The following is an 18,204-nucleotide window of genomic DNA, read 5'->3' as shown; positions in this document are numbered from 1 at the left end:
TGTTATCCTATTACAGAAGGATAAGAAACTTCTAACCAATAAAACTATTGAGAGAAGTTGTAAATGGATGCAGTTGGGAAAAAAAAAAAATCAGTAACAAACACAGTACTTACCATTTTGCCAATCATCATAACATAAGGGCCAGCCTGTTGATTTACAGCTAGAAAATCCAGTAATCGCACATACCAAAAAATTATATTGAGACAGTATGTTATTCTTCCAGCAACAAAGACGTAATTTTCTCTGTAAGTGTTTTCTCCAAAATCCCCCTTGGCTCCAAATCTTAATGCAAACCCGATGAAGAAAGTGACAATGGCAACTGTGTCACTGATATTGAAGTAATCACTGAACCACACTTTGATCTTCTGATTAATCTTCCCAGCCTCTGACATAAAAATCTGTACAAGAAATGAAGGTCGGGACAGCTCATATTTATTGCACAGGGACCAACAGTAAAATATGTGAATCACTACCACTGTTATACTTGCAAAAATGTAATAGCTATTCAAATGGATAGCAATCAAAACCAGTGTTTGTGTCAGCTTCACAGCAAGGAAAGGAGAGTCTTGCTCTTTTAAAAAATTTATTAAGGAATTTAGGATTTAGTGGGTTTTGGTGATGTTTTTATTTCTTTTGAGGCAGTTACTGTGACAAAAATGAACCCTATCTGCCTTCAATTGAGCTTGAGGCACCAGGTAAAGGGACTAACTTCAGATATCCCATTTTAAAATTATTACAGAACTTTTGTAAAGTCTCTTGCTGACCAGGAACATTGTAGTTATGACGGCTCTCCTGTGTCAATAAAGCTTTTTTTTGTTTTGATATCTTGGTCATTGCAAAGTGGTAGAGCCTGCCTGACAAATAAATACATATTTTACCCACCTTGTTTTACAAGGCCTCCATCTAACAGCCTATACCCAGCTTTAAGATAAAGGTATTACATGATGTACTCTGATGCTTGAAGTTTCTTCAGTTTTCTTGTTTACATAATAAGAGTTCTAAGCATACAGTTTTGAATGACAAAAAAGGCTAAAATCCCAGATTTTTACAGGCATACCTCACGAATTTTCTCAATTGCTGATGTGAAAATGTAAGCAATAACAATCCACTCCTGAACAGATGGCAATTCTTCCATTTTTACAAGAACCACAAATGTGTAGAGCATGAGGAATCCTAAGTATGCCAACTAAAAACCAAATAAAACATATACATATAATTACTGAAGGATCCTTTATAGATGTACATGGAATCTTTTCATGTGGTATACAATAAAAGCTTCAAGTAGGATTACAGGACAATATTTACCCTTTTAAACAGACAAGTTATTATTTTCAAGGGGATACAAACATTTCCATCTTAGAAAAGCAAAAATAGCTGTAATAAGCTATTTATTTGTTAGCAAAGCTGTGCTCTTATTACAGCTATTTTCCTTTAGGAGAAATTCTAGCATTTCTATTACAGTGATTGAAATGAAGCTGTGCATGCACTTGAGACTAATAAATGGTTATAGAACTGCAAGCAACTGATGAAAATAATTACTCAGAGCAGAATTAAAAAAACCCAAACCACAGGTCACAGCATGTGCTTATGCAGTTTTATAAAATCAAGTATTTCTCATTTCCAGCTTAGAAAGGTAAGGGGTTTTCTGTCTGCTTTTTTGGATGGTGCTTAACATTGAATCAATCAGAGCTATGTGTTGGGAAATAACCCAAAAATCTGTGCTATATTTCCAAATAAAATACACAATACACAGAAAAAAATCTCACCGTATTAAACCAAAACTTCACAATTGGAGCATGATAAAATGCATAAAACTTCTGAGTAATTGGGAGTCTTTTAGGCTTTGCTGGAGTCTCCATGTCATGCTTTTCAAAAGTACTGTCCAAGATCCTCACTTCTTTAAAAACCTCCTAAAATAAAAAGACTGTTAACTTCCCACACAAAAATACATGCTTTCTGGCATTAAATTTCACTTCTTTTACTTAAAAATGTAATTATTTAAGTGAGGAATATTGTTTTAATATCTCCCTCTATCCCACATTACCATAGGTATTTCATCTGCTGCAGTCTGGAAGTTGTTCTCACTGTCATCCATTGCCATTTGATGTGCATCTTGAGACTGAGGAATATGGGACATTTCAGCCTTGGTCTTATATTCCAACAGCAGTATAGCAGGAGGGAGTAAAATACTCAGTATCACCTGGAAAAGATGAAGATTGAGTATAAAGAGTTCACAACTACATTAAAGCATCAGAATACACCAACACACAGAATAGCCTCTGAAAATATATTCTCTAAATTTCACTTGCTTGCTATTGAGGGGAAAAATGTAGAAAATAATTAGTTGTTATTACTTGTATATACACTTAAGAGCTTAGGATCACATATAGAGTGTTCCTTGACTTGAAGACATAGGAAATGGGAAAAACCAAGAAATTCCAAAATTCAAAGCTACTAAAAAGAATGTACTCCAAGCCTGAAGGTAGAGATGTTCTGTACACACTCTGTTATTTAATCCACTCCCAGAAACTTTGGAAGAGTGTACTGTTAAGGTGTATTTTAAAAGCATATACAAGGTCGTGGTTTTTTGGGGGAGAGGGGAGTGGTCTATGTTTTGTTTGGTTTTTTTTTTTCAATTTATGGTAAAAAAATGAGCTAAGGTATAGATGAAGAGAGTAAGTGAAAGCTATTTACTATCATTAGCCTGTTACAAAGCAAGCAAGAAAACAGTTAATCAGTTATCAAAGAGGATTTTAGTAGGTCACAAGTTAAATGATGCTTGTAGGTATTTTGTAGGAAAGTTTTATTTCATTCTATTTCTAGCAACAATTAGGTTTCGGTACCTAGGTTCTCAAAGAAATATGCAACTCCCATTTTGGTTCAACTGATCTATATCAATTATCTCTGTCTAGATCATACTTGATCTATATCACACAAAAGGCATCACTGGAAAACCTGTCCCCAATTTGCCTACCCTTGTTTCATTCTATGCCCTGCTTTTGCTCAGTTCCTCCAAAATAGGATATTCACAAAGCTTTTTTACATCAAGTCTTATGTGCTCCCTGTAAAAAGACAAAATGCACGAAACTACAGTTTTACAACAGGTTTTCCATCTGTTAAGGGTTGTTACTACTATGTTTTTAGTAGTGGATTAGTATTCACATGATCTCTTTAAGCCTCTGATTAAAGGCTACTTGCCTGGTTTTTGCCTTCTATATTTCTGTACCTTATTTGAAAAGATAATAGAGTGTCAAAAGAAGCATTTACAACAAATATTCCAGTTTTGATTATGTTATAGGAGACTGGTTTACAGGATTTATTAATAAAAGCTATAGTTGTGAAAGCTTTACACTTACAGCATTTAAACACACACTTTCCTTCCGTTTAAACATCAGCTCCATTGACCCTTTTTACATGAATAAACTGCAACAGTGCTTACTTTGTACCATGAATTCTTCCTCATGTTCAGCCTTCCCATCCACATATCTGATAACAACATCTGTGTGCAAGTGTGTGCTACAAATGGACGGAGCCTCGAGGACACTGCCAGCTTCAGACAAGTGGAGTTGCTCCAGTTTTTAAGTTCATAAGTCAGTAACTTCATTGCCATAGTTTCATCTTGTCGGAAGGACTGCTCCAACAGCTCGACTGCCAGCTGACCAAACTCGCTAGAAGGAAGAAAAAAAACAACAAAACAAAATATGGTCTCTATAGAAATGACCGTGAGTTTAGCGTGAATTTTCTTACACAAATTCCCAACTTGCACAACTTGAAGGGACTATAATTTGTGTCTTCTAGACTAATTTTTAACCATAATACATCAGTCTGTGACTTCTGTTAAAAACATATGCATGCTAATACAGCTATTAAAACATGCACAGAAATTACACAGAAGAAAATGGCACATTGAGTCTCCTTTTAATTCGACTATAAATCAAGACTTGCAACAGCCCTCAAGAAAGAGCAATATCTAATATAAAGCTTCTACTAGAGTTCCACTTAAATCTTTTTGCAAAACATAATTGTCTTCAAGTGTGCTAACAGAACAATTCATGTTTTGTTCATAAGTAGCCCACTACTTTTACTGCAGATGTCAAGAAAATATTTTGATCAATAGGAATATAATTTACTTGGAATACTGTTTCAGTTCTTCTGAAGTATCATCAACAAGGTCACTTTGTTTTGCCTCATATGCCATGGACCGATAGACTTTGCAAGCCACCAAAGCTTTGGCCATGGACTCCTCGCCGTGCTGCCAGAAGAAAAGAGCCATCTTCTGCCTCTTCATCAGCACTGCCCACAGCAACAGCTCGTTCAGAGGATAAGCAAAACGTCTCGTTTCAGGGTCATCTATGTCAACTATTTCATCTTTGGTTCTTTTCTTTTTTCCCTCTTCAGCACCAGTGTCAATCTTTAAAATAAAACCACAAAGTCGCATTTTAAGTCGCTATACTTGGTCATTATGTAAACATCAAATAAAATGCTGAGTGATCCAATACCAAATAATAAACAATTATAAAAGAAAAAAGAAAATTTTTGAAGACTTGAAAAGCAACTGGAACTTTTGTTCAAAAACTTCAGTTGAGTACAACTCGTTGTAATAACTGTGAGACTGAATTAATTTGAATTATAGATCAAAGAAAAGCTGTAACTAATATAACTACATACAAATAAAAAAAAAGTATGGAAACTACCTGTAGTAGTAGCAGCAACACATGGAACAAATTTTTTTCCATCTATCAAGCCATGTGAATCCCACTCTCATTACTAGAACTCTGTCAAAGATAAGCTTTTTGGTCCCTAACATATCAAAGCTTATCCACAAAACTTCTATACAGAAAGAGAAACGCCCTTTACAGAATCCTGTAAAAAAGCTGCAGTTAGAAACAAGTACAAAAGCAAGGCTGAAATTACAGCTTTAGCAAAGTCAATGCAATTGCTGCTACTCACACTCCAGTGGCACTTGGATTTCCACCAGGCTCCCCACTGTTAGCTACGTGCAATAAACCCCACCATGCTCCCCTCACTGCCTTACCTTTGGTTTGTACGGCTGCGCTGTTTTGATGAAATGATTATGGCGCATTTTTTCTTTCTTGTCTGCCCTGTTGCCAAAAGACTCATGGCTTTTACACATCTGAGGAGTAGTACTTGAAGGATTTCGCCCAGATCTCTGCAACAAGGAGAAAGGGTTTGGTTACTGAAACAAGGATGAACTCATAGAACAGCACAACCAGAATTTGCACTGGATATTTAACGTGGTTTCTTGTTGATTTTAAGAAGTCATTAACCAATATGGAATCAATCATTCCCCAAAACACAAAGGTTTGGGTGTTTTCAGTTGAGAACAAGTGGGCTGTTGTTACCCAAGTGCACGTACCCGATTGTTCCCGCTCAGGCTGTTGTATATCGCTCTGAAGCGTTTCCTTGTGTAGGTGCATCTGTAGGTTCCTCCCATCAGATACTCAATAACCAGCCCCACATCAATCAGGTTGATTTTATATCCTGGAGGAAGATTTCCCTAGGAATACAAAAGGTATACTATTAAACTTGCTTAGAGTGTTTCTACATGTTTCATCACAGCTCTACATAATAATTTTTTAAAAAGAAGCCTTTCATGATAAAAAAAACCCTCCAGCACAAAAATCAAAAAGCAGCTACATGGCTCAACAGCTTTTATTTTTTAAAAAAGGCCAGGTTATACCTTCTTTTCTACATGAACTCCCCTGACAGCATAGATACTCATTCATTGGTGGGGGAGGCACTGAAGGTTTTTTGTCTATTGTTATAACAGCCAAAATTTCTCCATGCTGGGAGCTTTCAACCCCCCCAAGAAGATAAACAATCAAAAGAAAGATGAAAGACAACACTCTTTGGGTTTAACATCTTTCAGGAAACAGAGCACCAAGCATACAACAGAAGTATTGTAAACTACCAAAATGTCTGCAGAGATAGCTTAATACATAAAATAAAATTCTATTAATAAAGTGTAGATCAAATTGATAGTCAAATGCAAGAAATTAACAAAAAACAACTGCTAGCTTGACAGATTTTTACATGGAGAGCATACCTGTTTGACGTCCCGAACAAGATGAAAGAGTGTTGGGTTAGTTGGGCCTTGTTTCTTTACAACAAAAGAGCAAAAATTTGGAATGAGAAATTAGCATGTAATAGCAACACCATAAGAGGTTAATTTTTAAAACTAATTTAAAATATGAAAATGTAATAAAATATAAAAAATATAATTAATAAACTGCTCAAGGAGGCTTCTCTATAGAGCTTTATTAGCTAATGAATTCTTTTTTTTTTTTGGTCAAAAGCAGATAGCGAGACTGTCAACATAAACCTAAGCCATATTTGTGTACTACTCACATCAGCTATTATTTGGTGGAAGGTTCTTTGTTCTGTCTTTGGATACTGTTATCAAAATTACCTTGAATTCTTAGATCAACACCTACAGCAACAAAATTTTTCTAAGCAATAATTATAACTATGCAGGTTGACAAATTAAACTCTTTCTAGAACTATGATGATGTTAACTGCTACAGACAGAATCCATCCTATGAAGCCCTATAGATCTCAGATTCTGGGCACAAGTTTCCCCCACATGACTTTCTCTCGTTCTCTTCCCCACTGTGGTTTGCACACTCCTGTGTCCACAACAGAGCTGCAATTTTCCCTTTAGTGTCTATCCCCACCATCAAACACAGATGAACACCCTGCTGACAGACAATTCTGGTGTTGTGCACAGCAGCCAACAGCATCCACTTCCCAACTCCAACCTCGAGCTTTCCCTACCAACACCCCACAACCTCCAGACTGCTGCACATGAGCCAGGAAACACAGGCTGAGCAACTAAAAAACGACTCTAAAAGCAGCTTAAAAAGCAATCATTTACTTACTGTATTATAAAGTTCTTCCAGCCTGGGGATTGTAAGAAATTTGTGCATGCTTACTCCATTTTCAATCAGAAGTTTCACAAATGCAACTCTGTCCATCACAAGAGCATCCAGCATAGCCTGTTCCAGGGAGCCAACCTACAACAAATAAGTAAAAAGGAAGAGCCTAGAGAGAGCCAGTAAAAAAGTGAACTTGGGTACTGAATCAACCTCCTTTATTTACAGGGCTGGACAAATCTTACATGTCTATAAAGATGTCACCCTGGGTTCAGAATATCCCCTGAACTTCACACAATTACAGGATGGGAGAATACCCTGAAGACTTGCAACTGTTCCATAGGTACTGCCAGCTGAGACAGTGGGACTAAGGAGGCATTTGGTTTAACATAATTGAGGTGTTCTCATAGGCTGATATTGGATAAAACAAACAAACAAAACAGACATAAAATATATAAATATCTAAAGCACAATTTGCTTCAAAGATGTCAGAGTCATCATGGCAATCAATAAGCCTTACACAGTATTGTGCTTCTGACTGCACACTCAATAAGCTCGTGAGGCTTTTTACAGTAATAGGGAGAAAAGGCATGAGCCACCAGGTAGTTCTTAAATTCATTTTCAAGCTACAAAAAATAGACATTTTGTCCCTCCCTCAAAAGACACTGCAGTGCTGCCAATAGTGCATTTTACTAGATGTTCCTTAAGAACCTTCTAGGGCCATGCAGCTGTAACGAAGAAAGAGCATCTGACTAACATGAATTCATCTTCTACCTTTTGTCATGTATTTTCTCTGCTAGTTATTCAGAAGAGTTAGCACATTTCTAAAAATTTGGACCGTTTTCAAATACATAATAGCAAAACAGCTTTAAGGCTATGCAGTACACCCAAATTACTATGTCAAAATAAACATGTCAGTCTTCCAAAGTCTCTCCCTACAAAAGTCATGATTCATCCTTTACAGTAAATTGTGCTTCCCTCTATTAGGAATTACCATTCTGCTTAATCCACACCATTACATACCAGCCATTGTTGCCCATAAACAAAAACGTGATTTTTGGCTATGTCAACTCTGTCCCACGCAAGTGTAAGAACAAGCTGGTCAAATGCAGATGCATTCGTGCCTTAAGAAGCAAACACAGTGAAGAAAACTTAAAATTAATTATAATACAAGGTAATAAACGTTCTTGCTTCCTAAAAAGGCCAAATCAAGCAATCCACCACAAAATTATGATGTATATGTCATCATTTATGTCACATTATAGCATTATATAATGAGAACATAGATTTTTTTTGTTAAAAACTTACAATTCATATTGGTATTTTATAAATAATCCATCACATAACACTAATCAATTACAGCTGGAAGTTCCAAATTATCTAAAAAAATTAAGTCTCACCTTTTAACAATGCTGTAAGTATTGCAACATCAATGTCCTGATGTTCATCTGACCCAATATGAAAAACTGTAATCTGTCCAGAATGGGGAAAACAAAGTTATTTTCAGGCAAAGGTGATTGGTTTCAGTCTTTAAAATCTTTTTCAATTCCTGACATAAGAGACACCTTTAATGCTACTTGAAGCCTGTCTATGCACGATTTAAACTTTTAGTGTACATTCTGGTTTTTTTTTCCTAAGAGGGAATCTTCAGTTAGGTTGAACTTCTTTTCCTCCTATGACTACAATTTACTGCTATCTCTAACACAGTCTCCTGTTTACCTCTCCAGTCCATTACAGATTATGAGATTCAACTGCCAGCAAACATGGCTAGCTGAATAAGGTAATTTTTTTATCTCAGAACAGCACAATGTGATGTCCAAATGAGACACCAGTCCCTGAACTCAGGCAACACATAACCTCTATAAAGTGGTTTTGCTTTAAGCATGCAGTGATAGTAGATCTTTATAAGCAGTCATAACTGAAAGATCCAAAAAAAAGAAAAAAAAAATCATATAATGTATCCACAAATGCATGCACCTTCCATAGAAAATTTTATGGCAAGATCTACTTACAAGTTCTTTTTTTTTCATGCATTCCAGCAGTGTCTGAAACAAATGAACTGCTTCACTTTGACCAAAGTTAAATGTCTTTTTGATGGTTGAAATGATTTCAGGCTCAGCACCCTCAGGAACATTCCTGAGATTGAAACAAACAATCAGGAAAACAATTGTTTTAGATGAACAGTAAGAACAACAATGCATTTAATTAGTTTCAACATGTCCATTCAAAGTCCTGCTATCTATAAGCTTATTACTGTTGTTGGGGCAAAACCTTGGTTAACCTTTAGAAAGAACTACAGGTTACTTAATCAACAATTCTACACTACTGCCTCCTAAAAGTAAAACCTTCTCTTCCTTTCCTTCCCATATTGAGTTCTGAGATACTCTCAACCAAAGGATTTTTACACAAAATAATAAGCAGCGACTCCTCTGAGTAAGACCCATTTGTGATCTTACCATGGACAAAGCTGTTTGGTTACAGCTACATTAGATCCCTGCCTCCCGAGGTTCTGAGGCAGCCCCTGCAACCAGCACCCAGTGTGTTTAAGGATTGATGCAAGCCTGGCAGCTAACTAGAAATCACCAAGTATTGTGGAGTCCAAGCACATCCCTTTTATTATTTGAAGCTACACTCAAAACAGAGAAGTGTTTTCTACACTAAACAGAAAAGGCTTTTGTACAGATTCATGAAGAAAAGGTCTCAAAACTCATCTGTGGATGACAAACATACATGCATCTGCACATCTTGTCATTTATCTGTGAAGTGTCTGGACACAATCCTGTGCTGTGTGCTCTGGGATGACCCACCGTGGTCCCTTCCAACCTGACCCATTCAGTGGCTCTGTGCCAGTCTGGCACTGCTGGCACTCACCCCCCCTCCTCTGTCTGCTTGTGAACATAGGCCAGGATGTCTGCAGCTCTGCCAGTTCCTTCACACACCACCACAGGCACTGGAGGGCTCTCCTGAAGGAAGTCTAGAACTGTGAGGATGACATTGGGGCCACCTTCAAACACAAGTGCCACCACAGGCACACCTTGGCCAATTCCTGTAAAAAGGCAAACAAATAATAAAATCCAGACAATGCTGTAAATGTACAGAGAATGCTAACGCCAGTTTTACACATTCAATAAATCAGGTTTGTCCTTTCTATTGAACCAACATTAAAATGCTGCCTGCCAGACATCAACTGTTGGTAATGCACAATTTCAAGCACTTTATATTCTGGGCTGAGACACAAGCACTGCCAAGCTGGTCAATACAACAGGATACAGTCTACAAAACAAGAGAGACCTCATAGAAACATTCACAAACTACTGCAGAAAACTGGAGAATTTTTCTTTCTGGAATTCCTCTTTTAACTTCCCCCAAAAGTTTTCGAAGGTGACAACGCATACACAGTTTGAACATAGGTAAACAGGAACCCTCTACTGATGGGAAATACTGCAAAAGCATTCCTGTAAGGGTCAGAATGTGTTGCTCCACAACTGGGAAAACACCAAACTGCAAATTATGCAACTGTAAGTGATCAGTGTCAAAACCATTAATTAACCAGACCAATAAGGTCTGTCAACACACCAAGACCTGAAGTGACATGCATTTGTATTTACAAAGTAAATAGACAACTCTATTCAAAAAGGATTCCTCTGTGGTCCCAGAGAAATCGTAAATCTACCAGCAATAACTAGGGTGCAGAGCAGCTGTTAGAAATTTTAGACTTGAAGTATAAACAGAAGTTTTAATTTTTTTATTTTGTCATTCAGATGTTAGGTGCAAACACCTTTTTCATTAAGCTGCAGTAACAGCCCTCAGGCACCAGGATTACTTACTTGCATGGATCCGTTGCAAATTAATCGTTTTTTCCAGTTCTCTTCGCAGTTTAACTTCTGCTCCATACTTTCCAACTGTTCCATCATCCACCAGAATGAAATGGGAATGGAGGTTATTTAGGACGTTTAGTTTACTTAATGGATTTAACAAGGTCTGATATGGAGCAACCACCTAAGTGTAAGCACACAACAATGTCTTTTACTTGCAAAGATTCACACTTGTTTCTGTGAAACTTAACTAGACACAAGAACTGGTGGCTCAACAAGAAGCACTGACACATACAAGGAAGCACTGACACATAAGCATGCCTTGGATCAGGATACACCAACAGCTGCAGCTCTGAACTTTGTGCAGGGAATCATAATTGCATCACTAAAGGATGCTGTTCTGAAGGGTAACAGAGAAAAGATCCTTTGAAAAGGTGTCTTTGGGGAAAATGTGTAACTTCTCTGGAAAACAGTAGCACTGAACACTCCACATCAAAATTTTTCAACTTATTATCCTCTCTAAATGTGAATTCTCTGTAATAGCATTTTTGTTATTTGATTCAATGACATCAAATTGATATTATTGATAGTGAGGGGGGAAGATTGTAACAAGCTCCTCCTGTAGCACATTTGCCTTTTGCAACTTGTTTACAGTAACAATCTTGCACAAATCACAGATGTCAGTGTATCTCCACAGTAAAGCAAGTATTCCAATGATGCAAAGCAAGGGAAAAACATGCTTGAGCAGATGTGCCAAAAGGAAATTAGGTAAATCATTATTTCAGTTAGGTAATTCATCCTTACATCTCTTCCAACAAGGTCGTTTCTGTTTTCAATCACTCCCCACGGAGCAATCCCAATAGTGCAAATCTTTCGAGATGATCTGGAAGCATGTTCTCTTAGAGCATCACCAACATGTTTTGCAACACCTGTTTGTGCATAAAAATATTCCAGTGCATTGAATGCCACATCTTACTAAGAATATAATTATTTGTTTAGGTAACCAGACCTTTAACTGTTTTATTTAGATAATCGGGCTTTAAGGATCTGGAAACTTACTGACACATTACCAAACAAAAGGCACCATGCTACATGTACTAGGAGGAAACAGTCATTCAACAAAACAAATATTAGCCTAACAAGAAGTAAAGAATTCCCAGCACATTACTGTACTACTTTTTAATCACATTAAGCTCTTCCTTGTTTCAAAAACAAAGCCCAGAAAACAATCAACCAAACAAAACAAAGCCCAAAACCCAATCCCTCCATATGTTATTTCTATTTTAAATACAAAACAGTAGCCCACTTTCAAGTAATACACATTTTCAAAATGTATTCTTTTAATTTCACTTGACCAAACTCACTCAAATTTACTTTGTTTTAGGATGCAGCAATGCATCCATACATTAAATCTTTTGGCTCTCTGCAATCCAGTTAATTGTGCACATTCTTTGCTAATTCCTTACCTGTGTTCACTCCTCCAGTTATAATCCAGGCTCCTGTGGTTACTGCAGCTTTGATAAGACCTTTGCCAAGTAACTGTTTGATGCGTGGGTGAAGTTCAAATTTCTGCATGCCCCCATGGACAGATATAACAAGTTTTGGCAACTCCATCTGCCATTCTTTTAGCATAAGTTGCAGAATAGCTTCAGGCTTAGTGTCATATGACAATCGTACATACTGCAGGCATAAGAACAGAGTTAAAAGGTTCAAATGTGTAAAAAGAAGAACCAGGATGTATTTCAGGATAAATTATCCTACTCCTGACTATGGAAACTGTAATTCATTTTTTCAAAACACAGCAGATGCAATAAATGAACAAGTTTCCTCTAAATCCTCTATAGTCCAGATGAGACAGTTTTGAAAACAAATTTTGGAAATAAAACAGCTACAGAAAGATCATGGTATTCCATCCTACTGGCACAGTGACCTAGAAAATGACTCTATGAAAGCACTGGATGATCTCTAAATTAGATGAAATTCATAAGTATCTATAAAAGCTCTGCTATCTGCTGGGAGAGGCTTTTGTGTCCCTTGCAAAGAGTTTTACAATTGCTTGGTTTTCTTCCCTGTTCCCAGTGGGAAGGAAACTAACGTTTTTCAACAGAAAACTTCAAAATTGGTATCTTTTTAACACTCTATGTTTAACAGTACAAGATTCAGTAGATGGCTGATCAGCTACAATGCTGCCACATCTTCAGTATGAGCTACTGAATGAACAGAGGAGGGGAGAGTAGGCAGAAATGGAATCCTTCCTGAATAAAGTTCTAAATAACAAAACACTACTTCATTAAAGTGGTTTGAGCAATCCTACTTTCACTCTGCAGAAGGAAGTAGAAATGAGTGTGGGCAGGTTGGTGTTTCTGTGCTCCTAGAAAAGGGTTCACAGCAATTTTAAGCTATATCAAGTCCAAAGGAACCCATAAACTGCTATTAAGAACAGGAAAGAACCATGCCAAGGGCCCTTCTCCCACAGGGCTGATCTGAGCTGGAGCACTGGACTGTCCTTGGGGCTTCAGCCAGCTAAAGAACACAGCTCCCTCACTCAAGCACATCAGTTTGACCACGAGAGTCACACTGTAAAAGAACTCCCTGTAGCCTGTAACTTTAAATAATTTCTACCACAATAAAAATTTTTCACAAAGTAGAAAGAATTCAAATCACAACAAAAATGCTACAATAGAAGAGGGCACAGGTTTGTCACAATAGAGGTGTTAATACTTTCAGCCTTCGATTTCAGAAGTTAAATGAAGCATTCAACATCAACATGGTTAGAGTAAGGAAAGAAAGAAACAACAAAACATCATACATGCCTTAGCCCTGTAAGAATGAGAGCCACCTTGAAAGTTGATGACACCATAAGCATCAGTAGAGGTCTGTTCTGTGTGTTTTTCCACTGACCATTCTTCTATTTCCTGGTTGTAGTTTTCACCCAGCTTCACATCGGAGTATTTCATAGCCAGACTGGCAGTGAAGCAAGCATGTTGTCTGACCAAGCGGCCACAGCAGCACCTGCCAGACCAGCGACATTGCCTTGGTAAATACCATGGTAAGATAAAAAAACTTCCTTTATCCATCGCAGGAATAGAATAGATTCAGAAAGCAAAGATTCTAGGCATTAGACAAACCCCTTTTCCAGAGCTGTTGTCATAAATATTTACAGCAATAGTCAATTACAATACATATTATTATGCAAAATACTGAGGCTCACTAAGCTAGCAAGCTGGAGGCCAGGGGAAATTGCTCTTTGAAGCCAAGTAATTTATATAACATTTATAAATCCGTGACCTACTTATTGCAGGCAGTTCTTTAAACATTAGTTATATTTATTTTACATCTAACCTTTCACCAACTTGCCACTCATAATATTGATCAAAACTTTGAAAACCCTATTATGAATGCACTTATTTAACGAGAATATATTCATAAATATTGTAATTACAAAGACCTATTACCTGACAAGTTGCTGACAAATCTGACATCCTGGAAGGCATCTGTAAGAAATATTTAAAGATATGACTAAACTTCTGACATAATTCACACACAACAGTGAGCAATTCACCAACCATAGGCCATTCTTAGAAACTGAAGGACAAAATGTGGTGGGAAAGTTGTAAAGTCCATTGTAAGCTACAAATAGGTTAAACTGAAAGGGCAAGTGTTGAAGACCATTCTGTTCCTTGTTAAATGCTCTGGAAATTTTAACAGCTTCCTAATTACTTTGTTTGCATTTGCAAATTTTCCATGTGCTGTAATCGTGGCTGTAAATTCTAAAAGCTTCCCAAGTCACATGATTTCAAGGAATGTGGTGAATTATTTACAATAATTTGAAAATTCTACAGTTTAGTTATTTTTCTGTTTAAAAATAAAGTACTTAAATGAAAAATAGTAACCCCAGTATACTGCTCCAGTATAACAACAGATTTATAACTGTTTTTTAAGGAAAAGAATGAAATAGAAGTTTTCTCAACCTCAGAAGAAAAGATTTCTCAGCTGCTCTCATATATATGAAGCTTAAGAAAAAAAAGGTGATCTGAAATCCATCATTACAATAGGAAACATTATGAGGAGACAAAACTGCCTTAAAAATACCAGTATTACATCTATTTTCAGTTTGACTTTATTTTATCTGTGACACAAACGTCATGACTATACACATCACACTCAATCATTCTAGGAACTCTTAAATTATACCTGTAACACTTGGTTAAAATCAGCCAGATATACCCTAGAGTTATCACTAACTTGCTTGATTTCACACCTCTAATTTAAGATAAGGTAAAAACAGCATGTGAGATATGCAAAATATTCTTAGCCTCAGTCTGCCCTCTAGAAACATATTTCCCCCATTTTTAGCCTAGTTTTTTTTCCTTTAAGAACTTAAGGATGAAAAATTATTACCCATCACATGAAATCTGAACAGTTCTCATTTAACTGTTTTCCCTAGAAGCAAGTATTTCTTCAGTCTTTTTTCTTTTTTTCTTCACCCCAATTCCTGGTTTTCTTATTCTTCTATGCATTCTTCACCCTTTTTTCCTACACTGTCAGGTTGATTTTCACACTTCACCCTACGCTTACAATGTTGGTTTTTAAATTCCAGTAGAGGATATCACTATGAGACTTTCTGACTTCAGAAATTTCTTTTTCACACCCCCCTCACTGTAAACAGATCACAGGCATCAGTAGGAGGACTGGTAAGAGGCAGCAAAGGGAACAGAGGAACATTTTTTGGAGATTTCTGCAATGCCAAAGTACTTTCAGAAAAAGAAAATCCAATTCACAGAATGACAATGCCCAGTCACAAAAGCACAAACCCAAGACAGTATTTCACACAAAAAAACAGTCCAACACTCATGAGAATACTGATTTTTTTCAATACTAAAGAGCAGCAATGAGTGCTTGCATCATTTCTCATTTACCTGTGGGGGTCTTTTGAACTTGGTATAATATACACACATTCCCTCTTCGTGAAAGTATTTTCTATCCAGGATTTCTGGGACTGAAAAACAAAAAAATTAATAGTATTATAAAATACAAATCACATGCCTTTGCAATGAAAAATGCTTTTTAAAGAAACAAGAGTTAGAATATGAGGCGTTTGCTCTTTCAAAAACTAACAAAACCATGTATGACCTTATAAAAGCATCTCACACCTCTCTCCCAAAGTTGAGATACCCAGAATCATTACATAATTTATATACAAATCACTTAAAATCAGAAGTCATATTTTTCAAAATTAACATTCAAAAAGCAAACATTTTAATATGCAAATGCATATATACCCAAAAAAAAACATAAACAATTTTAAGACACACTGTATTCCTATCTTGCTAAGCAAAAAAAAAAACAAGTAGAATTTTTTAAAATTACCTGCACTAAACTGAGACAATACTAATTTCATCTATTTCACTCTTTAATGAAGTATAATTCTCATTTTGAAATCGTGGGTAAGGAAGCTTTCTAACAACACTGGCAATCTTTTCAACTAGCAAAAAATAGGTCATAACCCTTTGTTCTTCAAGAAACTTTTCATGTCAGTAAATAAAATTAATTGGGATCTCTGAACTGTGTTCTAAGGTTAAATTTGAAACATGTTCTGAAACATGAAATTAACGATGTTCAATACTTTAAATGCTTACTATTCTAATCACTGGACATAATTTCATTTCAGTTGCTTTAAACAACCACATTAACATTATCTCACATAATAATCTTAAGTTAGTTGCCAAACATCATAATGCATAACATCTATGTCATGTTTCAGCAATACATTGGGAAAGAAATTCAGATAGGACTTTTAGAAATTAAAAACATGAAAAAATCTTGGAATGTTAATTTGCATCTTATGCAATATTATTTTAAATCCTGAGATTACATTAATATTACATCATTGCTAACAGCAATCTACTATATTCACATTTTACCTTTAGAAAAATTTGATCAATTTCACACTGTTTTATTTTGCAAGAAGGGGAAAAAAGACTGATGGATATTATTCCCAGGCATCTAATCAGAGATCTACAGAAGGAATGAAGAAATGAAGATTTTTTTGGTTTTTTTAGATTATAAGAGAAGCTTAAGCAAAGATGGATGCAACTGCAAAATCAGTTTAAGATAATACAGAGACATTATTGCAAGTAAGAATGTACCAGCTAATTTTAATAAAGACCCCCAGAAAATGGCTCCTGAACTGCCCCATCCTCTTTCAAAACATTTCCCAGACTCAGCAGATCTTTCCTACATTATTCATCATGATCACCTCCCAATATTTTGCTTTAGTCAACTTTGATGAAGAATTTATCAAGACAGCAACAAACTGCTGTTCTAGATTCTGTCTTCACATTAAGAAGCCCAAAAGCCTCTTCCAGGGAGCAGGAAAAGTTGCAGAGTAAAGGCACTTCTTGAGACAGAAAGAAGGAGAAAAGATGAAAATCCACAGCAAAGAATCATGGAAGGAAAAGCAAGACAACAGAAGGAGCACTCACACAGTGCATTTTACATTTAAACGAATCCTTTAAACACCTGGAATAAATTAAACAGCCAGGGTCATGATTTGCTACTGTCTCAGCTCCTCTCCCTACAGATGTGATACAGGAATGAATGCTGTGGCAAAGGAGAAAAGCAGGATATTAAACATCATATGCAAACAGGGTGTTATGGACGATTCCTTTACACCATTTATGGTCCTTTCCCCTCTTTTTTGTTTGTTGGGTTTTTTTGCTGTGTTTTCTTTCCATGCTCCTTTGAAGCAGAACTAAGTGACTGACCCTTAAGAGGTTTGTGAAAGAGATCTCTTCCCCTGCTGTCCTCAGAATTCATCTCTAATCCTTCAGCAGCATCTCCTCAGTTCTTTAGTAAGGGAAGTGTACCATCCACCACAAAGGGGCTGAGTATTTCCTAGGACACCTTTGCCTTACAAGAGCTGGGGATAAAACAGCTCTCTCTCTTCTCTGTCTTTATCAGATGATTAGCACTGCCACAAAAATAAACTTGATATATGTGTATATGTACATTTATACAAACATCATACTAAATGTGTATTTTTACACATAATAACTAGTCCAAAGTTTTAGCTTCTTGCTAAGGTTTTTTTTAAGCACTATTAAGCTTTAGCTTTTGTGAGATGCATCTCAGTTCTGGAAGCTACTTTCTCTTGCCTGAGTCCCCACTGTTTACCTGGGAATTTTTGTATTTAATTTCTTAAAACTGAGCATTAGTTTAACAGTGCAGTAGTTTAAGCTTAAGTCTGTAGATCCTCCAGAATATAAAAAAATTCAGAAGAGTAATTTAATACTTAGATGTTTCAGCCAGCTGGCTAAAACCACACCTTGAAGCAAGAGATCACAGGCATAACACGCTAGATGTCAAAATCCAAAGAATATAAACCACAAGCAATTGCGTCAATTGCTCCACGCAATATTGTTTTATTATTAAGTGGTGATCAAAGCTGGGGACAAGGAACACTGCTCACAATGTGCAACACTACTTTTCATAAT

The 18,204-nt window shown here is 36.4% G+C and overlaps 1 protein-coding gene across 1 annotated transcript in view; it reads right to left on the bottom strand.

The window, feature by feature from the left end:
* The window catches only part of TRPM7 (transient receptor potential cation channel subfamily M member 7), a 59,864-nt gene that overhangs the window by 16,334 nt on the left and 25,326 nt on the right, over positions 1-18,204 (bottom strand). The window contains exons 4-23 of the mRNA XM_088172809.1: positions 15,628-15,707; positions 14,164-14,202; positions 13,522-13,720; positions 12,175-12,388; positions 11,513-11,637; positions 10,721-10,892; positions 9,765-9,939; positions 8,906-9,029; positions 8,294-8,366; positions 7,917-8,017; positions 6,900-7,034; positions 6,068-6,121; positions 5,378-5,518; positions 5,036-5,170; positions 4,131-4,411; positions 3,440-3,668; positions 2,045-2,200; positions 1,767-1,910; positions 1,058-1,186; positions 114-398 (exon numbers count right to left, since the gene is read on the bottom strand). Of these exons, the coding sequence (XP_088028935.1) occupies positions 114-398; positions 1,058-1,186; positions 1,767-1,910; positions 2,045-2,200; positions 3,440-3,668; positions 4,131-4,411; positions 5,036-5,170; positions 5,378-5,518; positions 6,068-6,121; positions 6,900-7,034; positions 7,917-8,017; positions 8,294-8,366; positions 8,906-9,029; positions 9,765-9,939; positions 10,721-10,892; positions 11,513-11,637; positions 12,175-12,388; positions 13,522-13,720; positions 14,164-14,202; positions 15,628-15,707 (2,991 nt within the window). The remainder of the gene's footprint in view (positions 1-113; positions 399-1,057; positions 1,187-1,766; positions 1,911-2,044; positions 2,201-3,439; positions 3,669-4,130; positions 4,412-5,035; positions 5,171-5,377; positions 5,519-6,067; positions 6,122-6,899; positions 7,035-7,916; positions 8,018-8,293; positions 8,367-8,905; positions 9,030-9,764; positions 9,940-10,720; positions 10,893-11,512; positions 11,638-12,174; positions 12,389-13,521; positions 13,721-14,163; positions 14,203-15,627; positions 15,708-18,204) is intronic.

This window comes from Sturnus vulgaris, chromosome 13 (genome assembly GCF_052056855.1).
Source record: "Sturnus vulgaris isolate bStuVul1 chromosome 13, bStuVul1.hap1, whole genome shotgun sequence".
Lineage (NCBI taxonomy): Eukaryota > Metazoa > Chordata > Aves > Passeriformes > Sturnidae > Sturnus > Sturnus vulgaris.
Note: the sequence above shows the minus strand (reverse complement) of the source record. Positions and strands in the feature narration are given on the sequence as shown.